Source organism: Meles meles, chromosome 5 (genome assembly GCF_922984935.1).
Source record: "Meles meles chromosome 5, mMelMel3.1 paternal haplotype, whole genome shotgun sequence".
In the NCBI taxonomy this organism is placed as follows: domain Eukaryota; kingdom Metazoa; phylum Chordata; class Mammalia; order Carnivora; family Mustelidae; genus Meles; species Meles meles.
Window position 1 is genome coordinate 137499680 of NC_060070.1, and position 26093 is coordinate 137525772.

General features: G+C 39.8%; 1 protein-coding gene across 1 annotated transcript in view; it reads right to left on the reverse strand.

The window, feature by feature from the left end:
• MAK (male germ cell associated kinase) overlaps nt 1-26093 on the reverse strand; it is a 59473-nt gene that overhangs the window by 13757 nt on the left and 19623 nt on the right. Inside the window, exons 5-11 of the mRNA XM_046005657.1 lie at nt 23634-23713; nt 20176-20308; nt 16586-16757; nt 15529-15696; nt 11356-11667; nt 6146-6318; nt 2806-2954 (exon numbers count right to left, since the gene is read on the reverse strand). Of these exons, the coding sequence (XP_045861613.1) occupies nt 2806-2954; nt 6146-6318; nt 11356-11667; nt 15529-15696; nt 16586-16757; nt 20176-20308; nt 23634-23713 (1187 nt within the window). The remainder of the gene's footprint in view (nt 1-2805; nt 2955-6145; nt 6319-11355; nt 11668-15528; nt 15697-16585; nt 16758-20175; nt 20309-23633; nt 23714-26093) is intronic.

Genomic DNA, 26093 nt, shown 5'->3' on the forward strand with positions numbered 1-26093 from the left:
CCTCTCCATTGTCAAATTTGATTGGGCATTTCTCTCTCTTCTTATAAGCTCTCAGCAGTAAACTCTTTCAGGTAAATGCTCCCTTCTTGGCCTTTGGAAACCACCTGTGCCTGGTCTCCCCATCATCTGCCTGACTCCTATTTCTCAGCTCCTTCTCTACCGCTACCGTGGTTCCCACTCCCAATCTCTCTACAGGTGATCCGAGTCAATCCATGGACTTAAATACTGTCTGGGAGTTGCTGCGGACTCCTACATCTGTTCTCCTTTGCCCGGGTCCCTCCTCAGCATTCCTGATTCTTCCCTACTTCCACCTGAGTGGCCTCTCCACACCGACATGTTTCACAAGCATCTCAAAAACAGCTCACGAACGGGACTGTCCACCTCTTTCCCACCCAATCCTGTTCCTACACAGTCTCCCCCATCTCGGAGCACGGCACCACCACCCAGCTCAGATTGAAGCTCCAAACTCCCTTTTCCCTTCTTTTCTACCAACATCCATCAGCAAGTCCACTTCCAAAATCTATCAAGAGGTCGTCATCATCAACAACTGGGTCCCTGTAGGCCATGGTCATCTTTCCCCTGGAGGACTGTGGTAACTCCCAGCTGGCCTCCCTGCGAGTAGCCTTGCCCTGTTGCAATCCGTCCTTTAAGGAGAGTCTAACACACGTGTTGTGCGTCACTCACCTCCTAAGATTCCTTCAAAGGCCTCCATGGGACCTGGAACAAACCCCAAATTCCTTCCCCTGCCCTCAAGATGCTGCCTCATCTGAACTCTGCTGGTCCCCCCCGCCCCCACACTGCTCTCCCCTCAGCCCTTTAAGCTCCGGATAGGCAGCCTGTTGATTTACTCAAGCCAGCATCGTTCCCTCCAGCTAAAACCCTTCTCTCAGCTCTCCGCTTGATCGCCTCCTCCTCCTCCTCCTTCTGGCATCAAGTCAGAGGTGAGGGGATCGGGGAGTGCCCCCCACAGCCACCCTCCAGGTCATCTCTCTGCTTCCACAACACTCTTCACCACCTGTGAATTTGCCTTTTCTCTCTGCACTAGAACGTAAGCTCCCAGAGAGCACGGACCTTGTGTGTCTTGTTCAGTGCTCTACAGATATCTCAGTGCCCAGATCATTAAGTTCCTGGCACATATTAAGTGCTGCATATGTAGTGCTGAGTGAACGAATAAAAACAAAGGAATCGACAGCATCCGTAAATGAAGGTGTGTGCTACCCACGGGTCCCACAATGTCTTGCCCTCCATCCGCACGGAGACCTGCTTCTCATCCACTAATAACCAGCTGGGCCACCCCCTCTCTAAAGGCTAAAACAAAATAGACATTGAAGCCACAGATCTCCAAATACCCAGGGTTATAGTTTTAGCTCCTTCCTGGATAACTTCATGCCAGTCTCTTCAATCTCTCTTGGATAGGCCAGTATCTTCCTTCTTACTACTCAGTAGAGAAGTGCAGTCTGAACGCTGGCCTTGTTCTCCCTACATTTATTTCCACTTCTTTGACACGTGTGTCTAAACCTACACAGCCGCCGTGCCCTGTTTTCTCTCCTGTCCATTTCTAAAGCCCTTCTGTAATTTCATTTTTTCCCTTTCAATTATTGACAGTAGGAGTGGATCTCTACTGGATTCCTAGAACTGACATTTATATGGTTGCCTAAAAGGTATACAGAAAAATGTTACACCGCAATCTCACTGCTAACAATCCAGTTTCAACCTTGTCTCTTGTCTTCCTTATTCCTCCTTCCCAAATTCCTGGGAGAGGAAACCATGGCTTGCTTCTGGGGACTTCCTCACATGAACCCAGTGGCCTTTTTACTACATTCAGAAAGCTGTAAATAGCCATGCTCACAGGTGAAAAACTTTCTCTCTCCCTCTTCTGGGACTAAAGATATATCTGTGTAGATGCATAGTCAATTAAAAATTGATTCCCTTTTAGACTCCATTAAATTTAAACTTTTCTTTTTAAAGTGGATTTTGAGGAGAAAAATGCTGCTTGCAGGCACAACATAAACTCCCCACCATCTGTCTAGATCTTTCTCCTAAGCTCCAGGTTCATATATTCAGTCATCTTAGATAGATCAACTCAGATGTTTGCTAGGCATCCCCACCTCAACTCCAGTTTCTCCACTTCCATACCTCCTGTCCTCTCCTGATCTTCCCTTTCTCAGCTAAAGTCACCACCATCCCCCAAAAGTCATTGCCACGTTAAAAACCCAAAAGCCAACACTAATTCCTGTTGTTTTCTACCATCATCCATGCTGGTCTATCAGCAAGTTTTATCTTTCCACTATTGAAATACACTGAGCTTTTACCCATTTTTCTGTCTCCACGTTCGCCACTCTGGAGCAAGCCATTACCATCTCTATCCAGACACATGCAGCGGGCTCTTAACCAGCCTCCTTGCCCCTCTTGAGTGCATAGTATGCTCGACCTACCTTGATCTTTCAAAATCATAATCCAGATCATTCAGGAAACAGTGTAAAATCCCACATTTTATGAAATGGTGTAACGAGGGTGCAGAATTATTTTACCAAAATTTAGCACTTACTTAAAGGCATAGCTTTGGTGGATGAGAGTGGTATTTTTTTTGAAGCCTGTTCTCATCTTGATTTTTGACTAGGCAGAATTGACAGAGGCAAGAGACTGCAAAAAATCCTCGGAGACAAGTACTGGCAAGGCAGAGCCAGCAAAGAGCACTGTGATTAGACGTGTTATCTTACTGGTGCCCTTCCTACAAAGATTCCAAGACACTTGAGCCTGACCTGTCTTCTAGTTGGCAGCAAACATTTCATTTCCACTGCTTACCTGGAAGGTATCTTGATTGCCTCAAGTAGTACTGTTTAGCTGTTGAGGCCTTTGACAGTTCAGAATCAGATTTTAGGGGAAAAGCAGCAGGTAAGCTCTTGTTTTCCCCTGCGGAGTGGTGGGAGCCGGAGGGGACGGAGTCTGGAAGCCTTGAAAACCAACATAAGGCAGCATTACAACGTGAAAACATGTGACTATGACAGGTGCTGTGTTCTCGCCCACCCCCTGCTCATCTTTTCAAGGGCAAGGTCACCTCACTTAAATGGTTTCCATCAGAGTCCTTTTGCTGACAGGGACACTAAATGACAACTTCTCCCCCAACAGATACTGGGCTGTCCACACAATCCTTTTTCATACTAAACATTATGCGACAGAAAGCTTTATGACTGAGCAGCGCACTGCCTGTGTGCGATGTTTCTAGCTTTCCGGCCACTGCTACAGTTGTGGATTTATAACAGGGGAGGATGGAACGTTGAAAGGAAGACAATCATAGCCCCCCTCGCCTGTCTGTGAAAGCAATGTCTATCAGTAAGGTTGTCTGGGACTCCCTCGGAACGACCCTGTCTTGGTTGGCCCTTTGATCTTCTGACTGCCCCAACCTGCCCTGGGGTAGCCCTAGACACAAGGAGGACCCTTTCATTAAAAACAGCCTCACCCATTTCTGCCTCCTTTCCCTCTCCTTCAGCCCACCGGAGACCTACCAACTGCTGAAAACCTACCCGTTTTCAAAACTGCTCTTACCAGAAAGACTTTGCTCTCCTCCTCAAAGTGATCTGCGCGTGAACAGAACTCTGGAGCTCCTTAGAGCTCCTTTAGTAGCAGAACCGAATACATGTTCTGTTCTTGTGTTATACATTTCCACTGCTATACATTTGACGGGATGAAGACAGACTACATCCTGTTCCTACCTTTGCTTAATACCATCTAGGTGTTTAGTAACTGTCTATCGCGCATGCATACAAGTGTAAGTACAAATATCTTGCTTTTGTTTTGTTCGCTAAGAAGACAACCTAATAAGTGAAAGTTTCACACTTTAGTATTTGATCTGTTGTATTCTTTTTGAGTCAGCCTATGCAGAGAATAGCAGAGTGCATTCAATTCACCAAGTATTGTACAGAAGAAAGGCAGACATCTAGATAAGTTTTGAATTAGGCCTCATCTGACTTTAGGCGACCTGTTTATCTAACCCGTCTGACTCTCAATATTTTGTTCTACACTATTTTTACTGGAGCACGAAGATTACAAATTAAAATTTAGATAGGCACTTAATATATGGGAGTATATGAATAATTATTATTGTTATATGTCTAAATTATATAAAGCCATTTGAAGATACTAAAAAATAAAAATGGAAGAAATACATGTAAAGAATTCATTGTCATACAGTTTTTCTTTTTTTTTTTTTTTTAAAGACTTATTTATTTGACAGAGAGAGATCACGAGTAAGCAGAGAGGCAGACAGAGAGAGAGGAGGAAGCAGGCTCCCCGCTGAGCAGAGCCTGATGTGGGGCTCGATCCCAGGACCCTGAGATCATGACCTGACCCGAAGGCAGAGGCTTAACCCACTGAGCCACCCAGGTGCCCCCTGTCATACAGTTTTTCTAAAGACTTTCAAGAGAAAAGGAATAAATGATATTGAAACATTTATCAATTTTTCCCTTACCAGGATTAAGTATATGGACTATAAACTTGATTTTAACAATAGATTTTGATTCAAATCTCTTCACCTAAAAACACCTGATAAAATTCAGCTGGAATTGAGATGACTTAGGTTTAAAAAAAAAGTTTTCAAGTCATCTACACAGTAATCAATGCAGATGCAAATGATCATTTTTTAAAAAAAAGCAACTATGTAGCTCTCTACATATCTTTAACTTGACATGTATAAGTTTTTACCATAAATTAAATCATTTATTTCTTATTTCTTAATAGTAGATAGAAAACAGTAAACAATTCATATGAAATATGAAGATGAACTATAATTGGAGTATTTCATGGTGTGAGTTAATAAAGTTCTAAGTACCTTATTCCATAAAACACTGAATCTTCAAAAAATTATGTACAATGTGTATCTGTAGGTTTTGAAAAAAGTCACAGTTTCAGAGACTATGGACTCTGAAAAACAACCAGAGGGTTTTGAAGGGGCGGGGGTGGGAGGCTGGGGGAACCAGGTGGTGGGTAATAGGGAGGGCACGTACTGCATGGAGTACTGGGTGTGGTGCAAAAACAATGAATACTGTTACGCTGAAAAAAATAAATAAATTTAATTAAAAAAAAGAAGTCACAGTTTCACAAAACATTCTAGTACATTTAAAAGAATAAGCATCATTAGGCTCCAGTGTTTTAGTGGTTCTGAATCCCCATGCTTTCCAACACTGGCTAACATTTCTAATGTGGGGTTTTCTTTCCCCTAAAAGAAATACGTATAGGACAACAAAGCCTTCTGAGCTGAAGATGGCAGTCTCCTGATTTCTCCCTTTGCATCTCAAAGGTGGTTATGCATTCATGCCACTCCAGATTCGAAATGTGAGAGGAGTGACCCTCTGGCATAAAGTGGGAGGGGGATTAAGCATGTTTGTTCTCAAGTTCATGTACTTTACGGAAGAGTACCCATGGAACTTGAGCATCTGGAAACCTACTGACAAAGAATTATCCAAGCTCAAGTCCTCCTAACAGAACCTTCCATGTACTTCAGAGGCATGCGTGTCCCAAAGTAAATGCCATATAGCTATTAGATAAAATTCCCTGCCTCCTGCCAATATTTTTCTCCCTCTTTTGTTCCAAAGAGAAAAAAAAAAAAGACAATATTTTTCCAAGCTTTTGTTCATAAAATTTAACCCACCCTCACCTCAAAGTTGAAAAGCGCGCTAATGATGACTTAACTTAGAAAAGGGACTGCCGGAGATACGAAACTTCCAGAAAAAGTTTAAGAAATGATCAAAAGAGTTTAGAGTAGCAAACAAATTAGTGAATCTGAGCACCATCAGAGGAAACCATTACTTTTATAGATAGTCCTTTGCTTTTCTTCAAATAGGCATACCGATTTCAAATGGGAATGATGGTGATCATAATTCAGTAGGGCACACTAAAAACTTTACAAGAACTCTTCCCCTCCTCCTGCCCCGCCGGACACACACAACACTCAGCCATTAATACTGAGAATCATTACCGCGAGAAGTCAAGATTCTTACCTTCCCAGAGGTATGTGTAGAGATCTGGGGTATGTGGAAGAAAACAATGGTAAGCTACTTATTGTCTTTGAACATCTTCAGTTATATGTAATGAGTAATGTAAGTTGATACATGATAAAAATATATTTTCCTGGAATGTGATATCTTACCGAAATGGAGAATCTTTTTTCCTCTTTTCTTTGAATATATTCATGCTTGGCTTCTTGGAATGGGAGGCTCCGAGATCGCAGTCCTCAAATTCTTCCCAGCTGTCTCCAGACTTGAACACAGTCTGACCCCAACGCCTCCTAGCACTTTTATGACCCAGTGTGCCATTTGGCTTCTGTGGTGGAAAATCAGTCATCATCATCTGTAGTCATTTGCTGAGTTCCTTTTATGCATAAGCTATTCTACTCGATACCAAAAGTACCCATTCTCAAGGAGGCTTCCATAAAGTTAAGAAGATACACATATATAGGTTGAAAAGTATTAACGAAAACCAGTAGCACATGCTAAAAGTATGATAGGAGGTGAGAGGGAGGAGAGATCTCTGGTTTTGGGCTAGGGTGAGACTTGAATACTTAGGATCAGAATTGACTCCTCACTGATTTATAATTTGGAAAACTATCATGTGTGACTGTGTCTCTTTGGGCAAGTGACTTCTCAAAGCCATGGTTTCTTCCTCCTTAAATGGAGATAGGCAGTATTTCTCTAATTAGTGTTTCTGAATTTAATATAAAATATCTTGAAAGTCCTTGGGATATGGCCTAACATATAACAAGAGTTATATTAAGGTTAGGTGGTATGGTTGTTGTTATTATTATTGTTGTTCCAGAGTTTGGAAGAGGAAATATACAGAGTCTGACTTTTTAATAGAAAGGTGCCAGGGGCACCTGAGTGGCTCAGTCAGTGAAGGTTCAGCTCTTAATCTTAGCTCAGGTCTTGATCGCAGGGTTGTGAGTTTGAGCCCCATGTTGGGCTCCATATTGGGCATGGAGCCTACTTTAAAAAAAAAAAAAAAAGGAAGAAATTAAAAAAGAGAAAAGTGCCAGAGTTTGTTCCAGGAAGAAAGTGTAGACCTTGCTTATCAAAGCAGATGGTTGGTGCTGGAAGTAGTGGAGGATGGGGTTGCAAAGACAGACTGATGCCGGCGTTTGAAGGCCTTCAGTGTGTCTAACGAGTTGCAGCTCTCCCGTGGGCAGTAAAGAACACTGGATGTCTTTGAGCTAAAAAGTGGTGAGATAAAGGCAGCATTCTAGAAGGCCAAGCTCTTCAAATAGGAAGTCTTTACAGTTATACTGGCATGGTCATGAAAGAATACATTTGCTCTTAACAAGGAATAAAAGGACTGGACTTTGCGTCTCCCTGAACAGAGGTCAGAGAAGAGTGTGGCACACACCGCCGGGTTACCCACTCTGTAGCCATTCATCCCATCTTCCTTCCTAATAGATTTCGTTCAGTGCAGCAATATGCCTACTTAAAAATACATGAAATCCCAGCCTCCTTCGCAGCTCTGTGTAGCCATGTGACATGACCTAGCCAATAAGTTGCCAGTGTAAGTCTACTGGAGGGACTTCCAGGAGAGCAATTTTTGGACTCCCCTGGCATACCAGTGGCTTTCACTCTTCCCTCTTCTAAAATGCAGAAGCTACCCCCAAAGGAGCGGCAGCCATCTTGTGGCCATAGGAATGAAAGCCACCTGCTAAGTATGGCAGAACAGGAAGACAGAAGCTGTCTGGTGGTTCCTTCTATATCTGCACCAGCCCTGGTTTGGCCCACCATCTGACTTCTTGTGACACAAGAAAACAATACGTTATTCTTTAAGCCTCAGTGGTCTAGTTTCCATCCTAAGTCACAGAAGAATGTAATCCTAATGGATGCAGACAGGAAGGGCAGGGATGACTAAAAGTCTCAGCCTGCTTGTTTCAGGATGGTGGCTCTATTGATAAAAATAAGGAATGAGGAAGAAAACCTGGCCTGGACCACACAGTGATTTTATTCAAATTTATCTGGGGCAGTTGGGGGGGTACATAAATGGAAAAATCCAAAAGGCAATTGAAAGTCAAGGAATTTGGAAGCATATACAGCTATGTTTCGGGTAAGAAGATGTTTAAAGAATGGATATACTATTGCTTGGAGCCCATGGTGCCTTAGTGATGGCTGATGACAGAAATGGTGTTTGCCGACCTCTATTATACTATTGTTTCCTTCGCCAGGGAAAATTAACTCTAGACTAAGGAGAATGAAACGATCTAAGATCGCAGACAAGTAGAGCTAATCAAAGGTTATAGTTAGTAAAGTGTGAGCCTCTTATTTCCGTTGAGTTGTTCTTTCGGGCGCTGATGCTGTAGGCTGCTGAGCCGTGTCAGTAATATCAAGTAGTCTTATATGTCTGAGAAGACTGGAAAGTGGCAAATATAAACAATGTTTGTAAAGTAGAAGGTGGATTTTTGCAAATTACACTTTTAATACGTTTGGTATAGGATAAGGGCAAAGACTCTAAAATCAGTTATTAAAGGGAAAGTTTTTGAGCACGGAGGGAAAATGTGGGTAAATCGTATAGGTCACCATTTTTTTATAAGAAGCAAACAATACATGATGCAGGGCGCCTGGGTGGCTCAGTGGGTTGAGCCTCTGCCTTCGGCTCAGGTCATGATCCCAGGGTCGTGAGATCGAGCCCTGCATCGGGCTCTCTGCTCCGCAGGGAGCCTGCTTCCCCCTCTGCCTAGTTGTGATTTCTCTCTGTCAAATAAATAAAATATTAAAAAAAAAAAGAAGCAAACAATGAATACATGTGGTCTCTGTGGCCTTCAACAGAGGGGCTGACGGTCTTTGATGCTGTCAGTGAAATGAAGTGACAAAAGGACAACAAAGGTGGGTCAGTACTGTTACAGACTCAGTTTGTTTCCCTCCGAAATTTTTATGTTGAAATTTGTATACCCCCCCAAATTTATACCCCAAATCTAATGTGATGGTATTTGGACAAGTGGCCTTTGGGAGGTAACGAGATTAGATGAGGTCATGAGGATGGGACCCTCATGATGGGATTAGGAACCTCATGAAAGAGTTCGCAGAGTTTGCTTTCTCTCTCTGCCTTCCCTCTCTGCCGTGTAAGGACTAGGCGAGAAGGCATTTTATACAAACCAGGAAGAAGGCCCTCACTGGGAATCAAAATCTAACACTCTGATCTTGGACTTCCCAGCATCTAGAAAATAAATTTCCAGCTTAAAGCCTCCCAGTCTATGGTATTTTGTTCTAGCAGCCCAAGCACAGAAAGTACATTATTCAGTAGTCTGACCAAGAGTACTCTCAGTGGGTCAGCATCACTGTACAAGAATGTCCCAGTGGCCTGCCCAAGGGCTCATTGCCATTCTGTTCATCTTGAAGATATAGGAGGAAAAAAAGCAAATGAACAACTAAACCAATGCATAGTGACATGCTAGGCAGAATGGTTGAATTGACAAGACAAAAATAATTTAGAAATTGGAATGGTAAAAGTAAGGTCCTGCAATTTTTTGAATCTTAGAGATCATAGTTTTGTAATTTGCAAAAATCCCATACACAAGAAAGAAGTAAAGAATATGTGATTTAGCAAAAGCACTTGTAGAAAATAGACTTGGGAATTTTAGTTCAATCCCTTCTCTGGAACCTATTAGCTATCTAAAAATTGAGCACTAGGATACTGGGTCCTATAACTTAGTGAATGCATACAAGGCCTTAGCATAGTATATCGCACTTAGCAGATATTCAATAATATTCATTTCTTTTCTTTTCCTCTCAGTATGAGTCAACATTTGATGTGCCTCTCAAGAGAAAAAACAACAATAAAAATGTAATCTTTGGTGACATGAGTGCACATATGGTTCTGGAATGTTGGAGGTGATTCACCCATGAATACTCCCTGCCCATGGTTTGCCTCTACTTCTGACAGCTTCTTTCTAAATCGGAAGCAGGTTGGTGGGGGACTCAAAGGCTCCTTCCTACACAGGAACCAAGGATTACTCAGTCAATGGTGAATGGGTCATGTGTGGAGTGCGAGGGAACTTAGGATGTTTCTTCTAGAGAAGAGGACAGGTAATATAAGGGCTATTTTTAGAGACCTGAATGGCCCTTTCTGGAAGAGTGATAAACTTTTATTCAAAGCTACAGAAGGGACACTTGGGTGGCTCAGTGGGTTAAGCGTCTGCCTTTGGCTCAGGTCATGATCTCCTAGGTCATGATCAGGTCCTAGGATGAGCCCCGTATCAGGCTCCCTGGAGAGTGGGGTGTCTGCTTCTTCCTCTGGCTCTCCCTCATGCTTGTGGGCACGCGCGCTCTCTCATATAAATAAAATCTTAAAAAAAAAATAAAGCTACAGAAAACCAGATTTTAGCTCAGTATAAGAAAGAACTTCTAAATAGTCAGAAGCGTCCCAAAGAGGGGGCACCTGGGTGGTGCAGTTGGTCAAGCATCCAGCTCTTGGGTGTTGGCCAGGTAGTGATCTCAAGGTTGTGGGATTGAGCCCTGTGTTGGGCTCCACACTCAGTGTGGAGTCTGCTTGAGAATCTCTCTCCCTCCGCCCCTCCTGCTCATGTGCTGTCTCTCTCTAAAACAAATCTATCTGAATAAAAAATAAAGAAAAGAAATGCCCCTAGATGATGCAGACTCCTAGATGTAGTATGGACAATTAATTCATCTGTTCAACGGGTAAACTGAGAAGCCAACCATGTGCCAGGCCCCTTTCTGGGTTCAGGGCAGACATAAGAACGACACATAAGATACATAAGAACGAGGCAATTAATAGCACAGGAGACTAGGATTAGTGCTACAGGGAGCAAGGCCTGCTTATACAAGGACGGCGGGAGGGGTAAGGAATTAGACAGTAGTCGTTGAGATCTCTCAGTCCTTAAAATGCCCACAATGCAAATGCATTTGGGAGTATACATCTTGAGGATGCTGCTCATGTGGCCCCTGATGGAGCTCCCTGAACTGAACAAAAGAAGTAGGAAGAGAATCTTAGACAGTGCCTGATACTTAAAACTCATTCTGTTCAAGTTCATTAGTATTTAAAAACAGTATACAATTACTGTTCAAATCCTTAAGATTTAGGATCAGCTCTCTCGAGTCCCAGATTCTATTAAATTCTTTGAGTTCTTTTGCATCTGAGCAACTGTTAAAGAAAGTCTGTAGCACCCAAGCTTTATCACATTCATTTTGGCTGTTTTTCTTTTCATAAACCATATTAGAATTTTAGGTTATCTCTTACAAAGCTCCTGCTAGAGGAAGCAGGGACTTTATTTAACATAAGTAATCTTTTATATCTTCTCCCACATTTTTAGGAATAAAATCCTAACTGAGCCTAGAAACCATTGCATCCAAAGTGTCGTTATGGGCTACTTACGGTCGGCATGGTTCTGACAATACTTGGAAACAGTGTTTGCGGCTGTTTCTGCTGACCCGGCTGCTTTGACGCTGGCTGGACACTCGTGTTCTGGGGCGGCTGGATGGACTCCAGTGGCTGGTGGCTGTTCTTCGGTTGGAGCTGTCTGACCGTCTGGTCACTTATGTCTGGCAGGGGCTTTAATTCTAGATCCCCTAAAGATGGCTTTGATTCTACTGGTTGCACCTGCTTACTTAAAGATTGTTTCGATTCCGGATGATGTGAGGAAGGGCCTAATACTTGACCAACTTGAAAATACGAGTGTTTCAATGCCTACAAAACATGGAAATAAGAAATGGAAAACAGTTGCCCCTAAATTTACTGCACATAAACGACTGACTGACAGCGGGCTTGGCATACAGCACTAGCCTAGATCAGCTTCAAAGACTTAGAAAGCATCCAGTTTTCCCTTCTGCTACCTTCAAAAAGGTGACCAGGAAATAATGATTTAGGACATATATTTCATTGAAAAAATAAGGTACAACATAGTAGGAAAAACATAAACCTCATGGGTAATGTCCAGGCAAAGCAACTGTTGTATTTGTATGAAAATAAAATCCAGCTTATAAACACGGGCTAAATTTGATGTGATTAATTCAAACTAAAATGCTAGATACCGATCATGGTTTTAGAGTCCCTCCAAAGCCATTCAGGAATGAGTTAAGAAAACCTTCTACGGAGTTCATGTTAAATGATTAACTAGAACATTATATAAAATTCAGGGCCACTCTTAGCCGAAGGATAGCTACATGCCTACCAGCAGTAAGAAAAATTCTAGGAAAGGAGATTACAAGTGGATATGTGTTAGAGCTTATTATAGTACTGTATCAGCAGAGAGAAGATATTTCTGGGAAGAAAATATAAAAATAATAAAAAAAGATCATGTTTGCGTTTTCACCAGATCAGCCAACCAGCCGCTGCTGCTGCATGTAGGTGGTGGGCTGGAGGGGAGGGGCCCCTGACGACTGTCTGGCCGCACAGTCTACAGGAGTGGTTCTCCCGTGGGTGGGAGGTACGACTGTCATCTAGACATGCTACTAGGGTGCTGCTGAACATCTCACAATAACAGGATGGTCCTCACAACAAAGAAGGATCCAATCCAAATGTCACAATGGCCAAAGTTGATTAAAATTGGTCTATGGAATGTCTGAAGCCTTCCATACAGCTCAGCTGTGGATACTGATCCCTTTACTCAGTAATCATACGCCTGGATTATAGGAGGAAAGTTCCCAGTTCTGCGGTTTGTGTTTGTATGTATGGGGGGACGGTAAGGAGAGCACCTGAAGGTAGCCAAGCCCTATTACCCTGTACATCCTGCGTGAAGCCGGTTCCCACTGATGTGTGAGCACAGCTCTGACCCACAGTTAACTGCAAGGGCAGTTTTTGAGGGGACAGAAGTAGCCTTGTACATGGCTCCTGTATTCTGTAAGTTCACGTCTCCTAACTCAGTCTTCCTGTTTCCACTAAAAAGCAGGGCTATGAAATAGTGGGCAAGAAAGAGGTTAAGGGCGGGAGGTATATTTCAGCAGATGTAGAAAGAGCCTTTACTCTGAGATGTCCCCTACCACAACCGATGTATGTGTTAATTACACTGACGTTTCTAAGTGGAGCTCTACAAATATAGGCAATTTAAATACATCAGTACCTGGCGCACAGAAAGCACTCAATTTCTTAATTAAGTCCTATTAATTAGTATGTCAATACTCCTAAATTAAAAATGTACTATTTTGGAGCTAGAAACTTTATAAGTGTGATTTGCAATTTCAAGGCTTCATCTGTAACAATTTTTCCTCTTTAAGATATCAGCTACTATCCTTCAAGAAGAGGTGAGTCTTTAAGAAGGAACTTGTTTTTTCCTGTTGATTTGGGGAATATTTGATCATTGCATAGAGAAAGGATGTATGGAAAATTCTCGAGAAGAAATTAAAATAGTCTGCAGTGCCAACACCAGGAAAAAAGTATTGCTCACATTTTGATATTTTGCTTTTTTGTACTTCTTTCTAGTCATGTGATATATATATATATATTTTTTTTTAAATAAAATCATGTTGTATGTATGATAGTCTAGCCTACATTTAAAGTTAGCATTTGGGCTTGAGAAGTCTCCAAAATGGTTACTTTATTTTAAAAATTCCATTTTTAATGGGAGCAAAGTAGTCTGTGTTAAGGATACATACACCTCCAATGCACAGTTTTTAATTAGCTTTGAACATCTGTGGGCATAAATCATTATCCAACTTTCTGATTGTTTCCAACGTTCTTGATATACTACATTGCAAAACTTTTTCCATTACTTAGAGAAATAGCCTTTTAGCTGTCTTTTGCTGGTTTGTTGTTGTTTTTGCATTTTACCATAATGAACAATGGCTGCACATTTAAAAAAAATAGTTTTTGGTAATTTTTATTTCTTTTTCTGATTTTTTTTTTCTCATTTAAAATTATTTAATTTGGAGAAAACATTCCAATGCCATAAATAATTATTATTATTTTTTTCCCCTTTTTATTTATTTATTTTTTTTTCAGCGTAACAGTATTCATTCTTTTTGCACAACACCCAGTGCTCCATGCAAAACGTGCCCTCCCCATCACCCACCACCTGTTCCCCCAACCTCCCACCCCTGACCCTTCAAAACCCTCAGGTTGTTTTTCAGAGTCCATAGTCTCTTATGGTTCGCCACTTTTTCTGATTTTTAAAAAATGTCGCATGCCCACTTCTTTTTTAGGTAAGAGTTAAAGACTTTTATTATATTTTTATCACAAAAGTGAACAAATATTTAGAAACATTGGAAAATACACTGTCTCATTTGTTGAAAAGAATTCTTGCTCCTTATCTTCCAACCTTAGGATTTTGATAAGAGAAAAAAATTTAATTTTTATGTGAGCAAATCTGAGTTTTTCCTACAGAGAACAAACCAATGGTTACGAGAGGGGAGATGGGTGGGGGTATAGGGGAAATGGGCGATGGGGCCTGAGGAGTACACTTACGATGATGAAAAAAAAAATCTGAGTTTTCCCTTTGTGGTTTCTTCTGTTACTTTTATACTCATCTATTTCTTAGCTTGAGATTAAATAATCACGTATACTTTCTTTAGTCTTAGTAGTTTAGTACATCCTTCTTATTATTTAAACCTTCTGGGATTTACAAAAAGTATGGTAAGAAATAACCTAAATTTACTTTTTTCCTGAGAATTAACTAACTGTGCCAGTGACAGTCCCCTTCCCCATGTTTACCTGCTGCTGACTTACAGCTTCCGCAAGTCAGGCTCTCTGTCAATTCTTACGCGAGTCCCTTCCCTGTTGTAATCCTCTCACTTTACAGACTATTTTAATATCTGATCAGGAAAGCTGTTTGGGCCCTACCACTGTCCTCCAATTACTTATTCTTGTTCAAACCTGTCTTAACTATTCCTTCCCATTTGTTCTTCTACTTCACCGTCAGAAAACACTTCTCAAATTAAATTTTTTTAAAAGCCTCATAAATTTTTGGTACTTTTAATTCTGAATTTATATCTAAATAACAATAAGAATACAAGGAAGCTTATTAAGACTTTTTCAAACTAAGCAAAGACAACCATGGCATTCTGGACTGTGAGACTCATTGTCTGTAGGTGTCCGAGGGCTGGGCACAAAGGCGCTGAGGGAGGGCGCCACCTGCTGGCTTTTTGTGGGAGCTGGAGAGTGACCAGTACTCCAGTCCAGTTCTTGTGTAGCGTGAACAAGAACCCGCCTCTAAACCATGGGAGAACACAGAAAGTCTCCTATGTTGCACAGTTGAAGAGATGCCCTGTTACTCCAAGTGACAAGTTTCTTCCTAATTAGCTGTCACATGCCTGAATTTGTATCATTAAAGAAATCAATTCCTTTCAGCCTCAACCTCATTTGAACCACAAGACACAGAAAATCATGGGAGTGGCTGTTTTCTCAATTCTCCCAGGGATGTTATAGGCCTAGAAACGAATTCATGACATATTGGATGCCTCATGTTTTCAGGCTTATTTACAGGTTGGTAAACCCCTGGTTGAGAATAGACTTGCTTTGTAAACGAAAATATCCCTGGTGGTATAAAATCTCAAAAGCAAAAAAAAGAAAAGAAACGAAAAGAAAAAACCACAGTATCAGAGGGATTCCTCTTACCTGACTTGCTGTTGGTCGCTTCTTCGGATCCCAATTCAACATTTCAGTCATAAGCTGAATCGCTTCATTACTGGCATTGGGAATAAGAGTTTTTAGGTTTATAGGAACACACTGGGGAAAACGGAAGTTCATAGAGGATGCAAGCTGGTACCCTTCTGGCCAGTCACTCTGTTTAAGGCATATACAAGTGGGTGGGACAGGAGAACAAAAAGAAAATGGTTTTTAGTGATCGATTTAAAAATACAGGTATAATACAAAAATCACTGGTGGTTTAGTGTTGATTTATAGAAACAGAATGAAATACCAGACCTACAACTCAGTGCTATATATAGTATAGAAAGACTATTAAACTCTTGTCCGCTTTTTAGATCTTAATGATGATACCCAGCCGACTTAGAATAAATAAGGCACAAGTGTATACAAACAGCTGATCATCCCAAAGACCGTCAATATGTTAGACATTGCGTCCACTGTAAGAAACTGCACATAGTTAGGAAATAACAAATTACACGAAGCTTTAGTAACTATGTTTACTTGTCTGATTTTAACTATAAGGCACATACTTAAATAATTAGGCTGTAATTATACATACTTATTAAGTACATATCAGAAAGTAAGGTCTGGCTGCACACAGTAGTTAATTGGGAAGTACTCAGGTCGAGGAATCAAATACTCAAGGCAGAGGTACGTAAAATGAAACAGGAAGGGTTGAGAGGAAGTGGTCCAGGACACCTGGGATTCTAGAGTTGATGCCAATGAATATTTGCAGAGCAAATGGGTAAAAGTCTAAGCAAGGATGGCCACGAGGTCATCAACTGGTCATGAACCCAAAGTAAATATACAGAATTCTAAATAGAATGTTCCCTTAAGTTCTTAAATGTAAGAACCCTTTTTTTCTTCAGTCTTGAAGGATTCTGGCTTCTCATCCCACCCAATTAAAAAAAAAGGATAAGAAAAATAACCATTAAAGCATAGCCTATTTGAAAATGAAAATATCAGATAGCGAGGTAAAAATCATAATCAAAAGTTATAACAACTTAAGGACAAGAGTACTCACTTTTTTGGGAGTCCCTAAAACTTGGCAAATCTTAAAGATTTCATCGACCTCACTTGTCCCTGGGAAAAGTGGTCTTAATGTATATAGTTCAGCCATTATACTCCCAACAGCCCATATATCAATGGGAGAGCTGTACACGGAAGATCTTAATAAAACTTCAGGGGCACGATACCTATGGAAATAGAAAACAAAACAAAACGGGCCATTTTGGTTAGAGTTGGAAAGATGGAGAAATGGTGGGGTTTGGTTATACATTTCCATCAAGGAACTGGTACCAATTGCCTTCTATGTATTTGGCATTTGCATAGCATGTTGGGGCTCAGTTGGACATACACATTTCCCCTGACTACTGACAGTTGGCAGAGTTAGAGACAAAGATAAATGAAATATCCAAGTGGCCTAAGTTAGGAACTCAAATAAATAAATAAGGAAATAAGTATTGTAAGACAGGGTTGAGGGGGGACTCTGAACAGAAGCAGATGTATTCTGAATGAGAACAGTAGCACAATTTTATAAAATATATCCATGATGTATTTATATGAAGGATAGAAAACAAAAGATGAAAAAAGACTATCTCTAAGTAGTGGGGTTTTCCTCCTCTTTTTACTTATCAGATTGAAAGTGCTGATTCCTTCAGTGGACTCAGTTCCCCCAACTGACAATATCTTCAATGGAGAAAAATACCCTATTTATGAGAGCAAAGGTACCTGGTGGAAAAGTAGTCTCACTTCTAACTTTTTTTTTTCACATTGAAATGTGTAGATTTAGCAGCCCAAATATTTCACAGTATTGTCTTTTTGCTTCTGTTCCGAGTACCCTTCTTTGACAGGTATATAATTTGAGATATATAATTTGAATAACACACAACTCATCCATTTAGAAGCGTATGACTCAGGGGCTTTAAATATATTCAGTAAGTATGTAATCCATTATCACAATCAATTTTGAACATTTTCATTGGCCCCAAAGAAACTTCACACCTCTCCAATATCCCTGTATCCCCAATGCTAGTCTACTTTCTGTCTCTAGAGATTTGCCTATTGTGTGTACTTCATACCAGTGGAACCATATTCTGTCCAATCCTTGTGGACTGGCTTCTTCCACTTAACATGTTTTTTTTTTCTTTTTAAGATTTTATCTATTTATTTGACACGGAGAGAGAGAGCACAAATAGGCAGAGGGGCAGGCAGAGGGAGAGGGAGAAGCAGGCTCTCCACTGGGCAGGGAGCCTGACTCAGGGCTCAATCCGATGACCCTGGGATCATGACCTGAGCCGAAGGCAGTCGCTTAACCGACTGAGCCACCCAGGTGCCCCGCTTAATGCGTTTTCTAGGTGCATCCAAGTTGTACTGTAGCACCTATCAGTACTTCGTTCTTTTTACCACCAAATAATATTCCATTATATGGCTATTGCACACTTTAGTTATCCATTCATCAGTGGATGGGCACTTGGGGTGTTTCCAATTTTTGGCTATTATAAGGAATGCTGTTGTGAACATTCATATATAAGTTTTTGTGTGGGTGTGTGTTTTCCTTTCTCTGAGATACAGAAGTATGGAATTTCAGATCCCATGGGAACTATATGCTTAACCACCGAGGAACTATGGACTCTCCTGTGCATTTTACATTCACACCAGCAGCATATGATGGATCCAGTTTCTCTGTGTCCTTGCCAATACTTGTTACTATATTTTGATATTTTTATGAGATACAATTAATAGTTTTGAAAGTCTTGCCAAGTTTAGATGTTGAAAACAAGTCTTCTCAATTACATTCCATTTCAGTATAGCATCTAAATTTACCTGGTTGAAAATAGATACTCAACCAAAAATGGAACTGTGCTTCTTCCCCCCAGAAGCTCCCCAGTATTCCCCATCTCAATTAGTGCCGACATCATCCTTCCAGCTGCTCAGTAAACAGAGCAAAACAAAACAAAAACCCTCTTAGAATCGTCGACTCCTTTATCTTATACCGCACATCTGATTCATCAGGAAATCATGGCTGCCCTACTTTAAAAATAGTACCTCCATGGCCACCAGATCCGAGTCACTGTCATTCCCGGCCAGTGTAACAGTCTCCTACCTGGTCTCCCTGCTTCTTCCCTTGCTCTTCTAAAATCTGTTTTTAACCTAGCAGTGAGAGTTTTAAGACCTGGCGGACCACATCGCACCTCTTCTCAGCATTCTCCAGGGGCTCCCCTGTTCACTAAGATTAACAAGCCACCACAGTCCTTACGATGACCTATAAGGACCTGAGATCTTGCCCTCCCTTAACTCTCCAGCCCCATTTCCTACTGCAGCCCTCCTATTCATTCTCCTCTCTGCAGAATTCACACACGGCTTTCCTGTCTCAAGGCCTCTACACTCAGCATTTTCTCTGCCTGAAACCTCCATGCCTTGGCATCTCCTTCACAGAGAGACCCTCTGTTTAAAATGGCAGCATGCCTTTTCCCTCCCCTAGCCCTCCTGCTCCCTGTCCCTTTCCGTATTTTATTCTTCTCCATAATAATGTATCATTATCTGATTTACAAGTATTCTTGTTTTTATTGGAATGTAATACACATGCAGAAAAATGCATGTATTGTAAGAGGACAACTTGATGAACTGACACAAATAGAATATACCCATTGACCCAGCGCCAAGACCAAGAAACTGGGTGTTATCAGCATCCCAGGAGGCCCCTCTCCTGCACTCTGGCAGTCACTACGCAAGTAACTGCTACCCTGACTTCTAACAGCAGAGATTAGTTTTCTGTTTTTGTACTTTGTAGAAATGGAATCATACCATATGTACTTTTTTTTTTTTTCCTGTTTGGCCTCTTACTCTCAGCATTATATCTGTGAGACTCGGTCATATTGTTGCATGTAGTGACTTTGGTTCGCATTGCTGTAAGACATCCCACTGGATGAATATATTTTGCTGCATGTGATGGACATTTGGGTAGTCTGGAGTTTGAGACATGAGCACATGTCTTTTGATGAACATGTGCATGTCTTTCTGTTGGTAACTCATGATATTTTTAGCTTATTTGGGTTTTTTTTTGTTTTGTTTTAATATTTTATTTATTTATTTGACACAGAGAGAGAGAGAGAGAGAGAGACCGCACAACCAGGGGAGCAGCAGGCAAAGGGAGAGGGAGAAGTAGGCTCCCCACTGAGCAGGGAGCCCAATACAGGGCTCGGTCCCAGGACCCTGGGATCATGACCTGAGCTAAAGGCAGATGCTTAATGACTGAGCCACCCAGGCGCCCTAACTTGCTTATTTGTATATGGGATGTCATGTAAGCAGCATGAGATCGACGGTTTTTCTGTTTCGTTCACTTCTGTGTTCCACATGCCTGAAATAGTGCCTAGCACATAGTAGGTGTTCCACAAGTGTTTGTTGAATGAATGAATGAATGAATGAAATCTCTTTTCCTTCAGAATAGTTGTGACCCAGTCCTCCTCTCTCCACAGAATGCAAAATTCAGTTCAATATTTTGTTTTAAATACTCAAAAGGGAACCTCCTGAAAGCTATGTTAATGACACACTGTAGTAAAGCTTCAACATAGACCTCCTTCTGCCTCTACAGAGTTGCATAAAGGCACTCACCATCTGGTAGAAACATAATCAGTATATGGTGGCTGCGATCTTAATTCTCTTGCAAGTCCAAAATCAGCAATTTTCACAAGTTCTGGACCCATACAAAGCAAGTTTTCTGGTTTCATATCCCTATGAAAAAAACCTTGGTAACATAGAGAGGAAAAGCAGTAATTGAGAATTATGTTTAAATACATTTGACTTCTCAACAAAATATAACCGAGCCTCTCTGTTGTAATTAGGGATGTGAACTTGGGGAGAAAAATTCATATGTATTGTCTAAAAAGTGATGGAGGTGGGGACCCTGCTTTCAAAATTTGATAGGGAAGTTCACACAGTGTATGAGGCCATTTAAAATACCCACTTAGAAAAAAATAAAATAAAATAAAATACCCATTTAGCACATATTTCTATTTGTGAATCCAGTAAGTTCAAGCACTTGGGCTAGATACGGCCACATTCCAATCATCTCCAGTAATTTGCACAACTTGAAGGAGGTATTATGGTCACTATTGTGGAGTAAATGAGGAGGGAGAAGCCTGGAGAGAAGGAACCTAATTAAAGGCCGAGCAAAGCTACATAATCAGGCTTATGTCATTTATTTGAAAAGTCCATTAAACAAAAATAGAACTCCACACATTTTAGCCAGTTCCTTCATTTACAATTACTTTTTTTAATAGCTCAGTTCTCCCCTGGCAGCTGCCTTATTGAAAACCCCAATTATTTACCAATTCAGTATGTAAAATAAGTGGTTACTGAAGCTGAGACGCAGGGCAGTGAAACTGAGGCAGAAAAGGCAGCAAGAAGAACATGAAAGCCCTCTTGTACATTTTTTTATTATTTTTATTTTTTTTTAAAGATTTTATTTATGTATTTGACAGACAGAGATCACAAGTAGGCAGAGAGGCAGGCAGGGCAGGGGAAAGCAGACTCCCTGCTGAGCAGAGAGCCCGATGCGGGGCTTGATCCCAGAACCCTGAGATCATGACCTGAGCTGAAGGCAGAGGCTTAACCCACTGAGCTACCCAGGCACCCCTCTTTGTCCATTTCTAAGGGGGATCTAAAGCTTGCTGGCTGTAGACAGATGGCCTGTCTTCTAATGACCTTGTAAGGTGAGAGAATCCAGAAGGGTCCTGGTCATCGGTTGTACTCATCGTGGTGAGGGGGTTTTCATGTAGCTGTAGCCTAAACTTTTTAAGTCAAATTTTAAGCCCGAGCTTTTGATTCCTGCTAAGCCAGTGTGGGCTCTAGGTTTGTGACATCTACAACAGTTGTGTACTCAGTTTATCTGGGACTTCTTACTCAAACTAGTTGCTGAGATCCATTTCACGAACTTCCAAGGGAAATACACTGCACTTTCGTCACATGCAGACCGGAACAGGAGCACACATGGAGGTGCGTCAAGCAACATAAAATCATACAGAATGACACCAATTGCGCATCTGTACAGTTGACGTTTCCCCCATTCTCACAAATATATCAGTGACTTGGTCCTTATTTTAACTAAAATAATAGTCTTGTTTTTAGTTAGCTACTATTTTAAAAATATTTACTCAAAGTATTACATCCGAGATCTTCACTACAGCAAGAATAATGAATATAGCATTCGTAACAATGTCTGTTGGTCTTGGGGTCTGGTGTCCCCAATCCCTGCATCATCGGTTGTATAACCAGCCATAAGTTATTCATATTATTTATTTGTAGCAGCAGTTTTTAAGCCCTAAACTAACTTCTCCTTCAACCACTTTTGCTCTGAAGATGCTGGTATTCATATACATATCCAAGGAATGGAAACCAGTTTTATTACTAGCCTAAAAAAATCAATTATCACAAAGCTTTTCCAAAATCAAATAATTTATAATGCTTTTGATTTTTCCACACCATACTTGTTTCTACTGGCATAAATTAACTCAGGTAAATATCATGAGTTACCATGCTGCCCAGTGTTTGAAAATAGGCTGAATCATCGGAATTCATTATGAACAATTAAAATAGCATATATCTTTGTTTCCATGTAATTAATAAATAATTTTAATCAGTGGATTGTAGTATATCATCATAGGCTTTAGACATTATTTTTAACATCTTCCTTTTCTTTTTTAAAATTTAAATTCAATTAGCCAACATATAGTAGTACATCATTCGTTTCAGATGTAGAATTCCATAATTCATCAGTTGCTTATAATACCCAGTGCTCATCCTATCTCGTGCCCTTCTTAATTAGGGTTTAGACTTCTAAAGGACAAAAAAAGTGGGATTCAGGAATATTCTGAGAATGCTTATATGGAATAAATGATAGAATTTTTAGAAAATAAATTACTTCCTGTAACAGTTAAAGGGAAAAGGAGAAAATACAAAATATGGGATGAAACATGAAAATGTTAACGATGGGGATTTTCAAATGCCTCTGTTCATAATGTAGCGGTGGTCTGGCATAAACTCTTCCCATTTAATATCGAAATATCTAGGGATTCTAAACAAATGTTTGCCAAATACTTTCATAATAATCATGTTAAGTTTTTGGATGAATTATTTTGGTTTGATAGATACATAAAACACTATAAATGAAGATCACATAAATAAGAAATTCATAGAAACAAGAACAAGCACTTTCTTTAATTTCACTCAAAGAACAGAAACAACTAAATGTAAATACTAAGAAAACTATAAAATACCACAGCACTGTGCTTTAAACGGTTTAAATGTGGGGCGCCTGGGTGGCTCAGTGGGTTAAAGCCTCTGCCTTTGGCTCAGGTCATGATCCCAGGGTCCTGGGATCGAGTCCCACATTGGGCTCTCTGCTCAGCAGGGAGCCCCCTTCCCTTCCTCTCTCTCTGCCTACTTGTGATTTCTGTCTATCAAATAAATACATAAAATCTTTAAAAAATTTAAAAAAACTGTTTAAATGTTAATAAGTGGTCATGTGATCAAAGCATTCCAATCTTTTCCAAAAGAAGTGTTCTTTGTTTCTTTTGTTTTCATTTCCATTGTAGAATTGGGGAATGAGGTTGTAGGTTGGGTTTATGATAACTGAGAGCAAAGGCTGATGATCAAACTGTTAACAGGGGCGCCTGGGTGGCTCAGTGGTTTAAGCCTCTGCCTTTGGCTCAGGTCATGATCTCAGGGTCCTGGGATTGAGCCCCGCATCAGGCTCTCTGCTCAGCAGGGAGCCTGCTTCCTCCTCTCTCTCTGCCTGCCTACTTGTGATCTCTGTCAAAAAAAATAAATAAAATCTTTAAAAATCTGCCTCTCTGCCTACTTGTGATCTCTGTCTGTCAAATAAATAAAAATCTTAAAAAAAAAGAATTATAGAAATTCTAGGTCTTTTAAAATAAAATTGTCAGTGTGTGTAGCCCCATACTCCAAATCTGTAGTTATTCAGTATAACACTATTTAACAGATTATATATGATTCCTGTGCATGACCTTGACAGTAATCTAAAGAGGCAGGGAAAGGAAATTTAAACTTACCATGTTTATGGATAAATGCCAGCCCCTGCAGTATTTGATACATAATATTTCTGATGACTGACTCAGGGAACAGCTTGTTTCTGTGAAGACAGGAACAAATAAACAGTCATGTAATTCTGTTAACCAACCAACCAAAACAAGAGGGCAGATGTTCCTCCTCCCTTGGAACCCCTGTTGGTTTCATGATCATGGTTAAGAGTGTGATTTATAGCTTTATAGTTGTTAAGGTTACACATTTAAAATATGACAATTAGAATTTTTGTCTGTTTTCATGTTTTATAAAAACTCAAATCCAATAATGGATGTGTTGCACAGATACTCAGACAGCTAAATTTTGAACTGTCTTGAGAGGAGCAAAGTCAATTGGAAAACTGATATCCGTCAGATACACCAAGCGTGCAAATACATAAAATGTAGGCTTTAAGAGTTTTAGGGGCATAACTGCTTCAGTTCTATATTGTCTACTAGTACTGTCCAGTGGAAGTATAGTAAGAGCCACAAATGAGAACCACTTACGTACTTAAATTTTCTCTAGTAGCCACATTAAAAAAGCAAATGAAATGTGAAATTAATTTTTAACAATATATTTTATTTAATATATACCACATATTATTTCAACATGTAATCAATATAAAAATTAATGAATTTCCTTTTTTTGTACCAAGTTTTCAAAGTCTGATGTGTATTTTAATTTTACATTTAAAGCTCATCTCAATGCAGACTAGCCGTATTTAAGAGTTCAAGAGTCCCATGTGACTAGCAGCTACTGTACTGGACAGAGGGGCTTTATATAGAATTTATATGAAGTTTTAAAGTAAGATCGTAATAGGGACTAAATTAAGACAAACATTAATTGCTAACATGCCACAAATTAATGTGATGAACACATTAATTTTTTGACCCTGAATTAATTCTTTGACCCTGAAACCATGCTGTTTTGGAAGTAATCATTTTAAACTTCGAAAGCTCATCATAATTTCAACACTTTTTAATATCTTTATTACAGCATGATTGATTAGATTAGGGTGTTTATTCAAAATGTTCTCAACATGTAGAAAATGGCTTATTTCTGAATATCATTAACTATATTATATGCTTATGTAATGTTTTAAAATATCCCACTAAATGGGCTAAGAACACACAATAGACAAAGAAAGATAAATTCTGGTCTTATATCAAGATTGAAAATAGTATTGATCACATATTATTGAAATATTTTTAAACTAATTTTGGTAAACAACAAAATAAATTTTAAAAGAAACAAAATATTTTTATCCTTGCCAACAATTTAAATTTATAAAAAGAATGCTATAAATTAAAGATGCGGTTACAACATAAAGCAAAGATTTATGTATATTGGCCTTCAGGTAAAATAGATAAAAAAGTTTACTCAAATAAAAAAGACTTAAATTAATCATCCTTAAAACAATGTTCGGGAAGTTAAGCTACCAAAAACAAGGTGTAAAAATACCACTTAACCCCAGATAGCTCTTTACCATGTACCATTGTTAATTGTTAACAATTGTTAAATTTATACCTTTGACATTAAATAATATTCAAACAATATCATTTTTAGTTCCACTTAATTTAGAAATCTGGAACTGAATCATGAAATTCCAAAGTTGATTCTTTTTAGTGTTGATTGACTATTGCATTAACCACTTCCAATAACAGATACAGACATATATATATATACATATATATATATATATACTTATCTATCTTAAGGAAAAACATACACACACATACACACACACACACATATATATATGTGTGTGTGTGAGATTACTTATATATATATATATATTTATATAAAAGTAATCTCTACATCCAGTATAGGGCTCTAACTCACAACCCTGAGATCAAGCTCTACTGACTGAGCCAGCCAGGTGCCCCTTATAAAGTTTCTAAATCAGATGAAAGTATAATGTTTCAAATATTTATATTTACTTAATTTCTTTTTCTTTAACACATATATCTTAATATATCACGCATAGGTTTATCACTCCATACATTTTATTTATTTATTTTATGTTTTTAAAGATTTTATTTAGTTTTTTGACAGAGAGAGAGACAAAGAACAAGCAGGGGGAGCAGCAGGGGGAGCAGCAAGGGAGAGGGAGAAGCTGACTGCCCATCCAGCAGGGAGCCCAATGCGGGGCTTGATCCCAGGACCCCGGGATCATGACTTCAGCCAAAGGCAGCCGCTTAGCTGACTGAGCCACCTAGGTGCCCCACTCCATACTTTTTAAAGAGCATAATTATTAGAAGCCAAAAATTTAAGATTGTCCATCACCTGATTAAGAAACTATTTGGATTTTTCAGTATTCTAATCCAGTCCTAATCCATTTGCATGTATAACTTCTATATTATCAGTGTCATATAATTATAATTTTGACTTCTGTTTTTATCCACTCGGGCATTTTCATAATTTTCATAACTATCATCTTTAATGGCTAC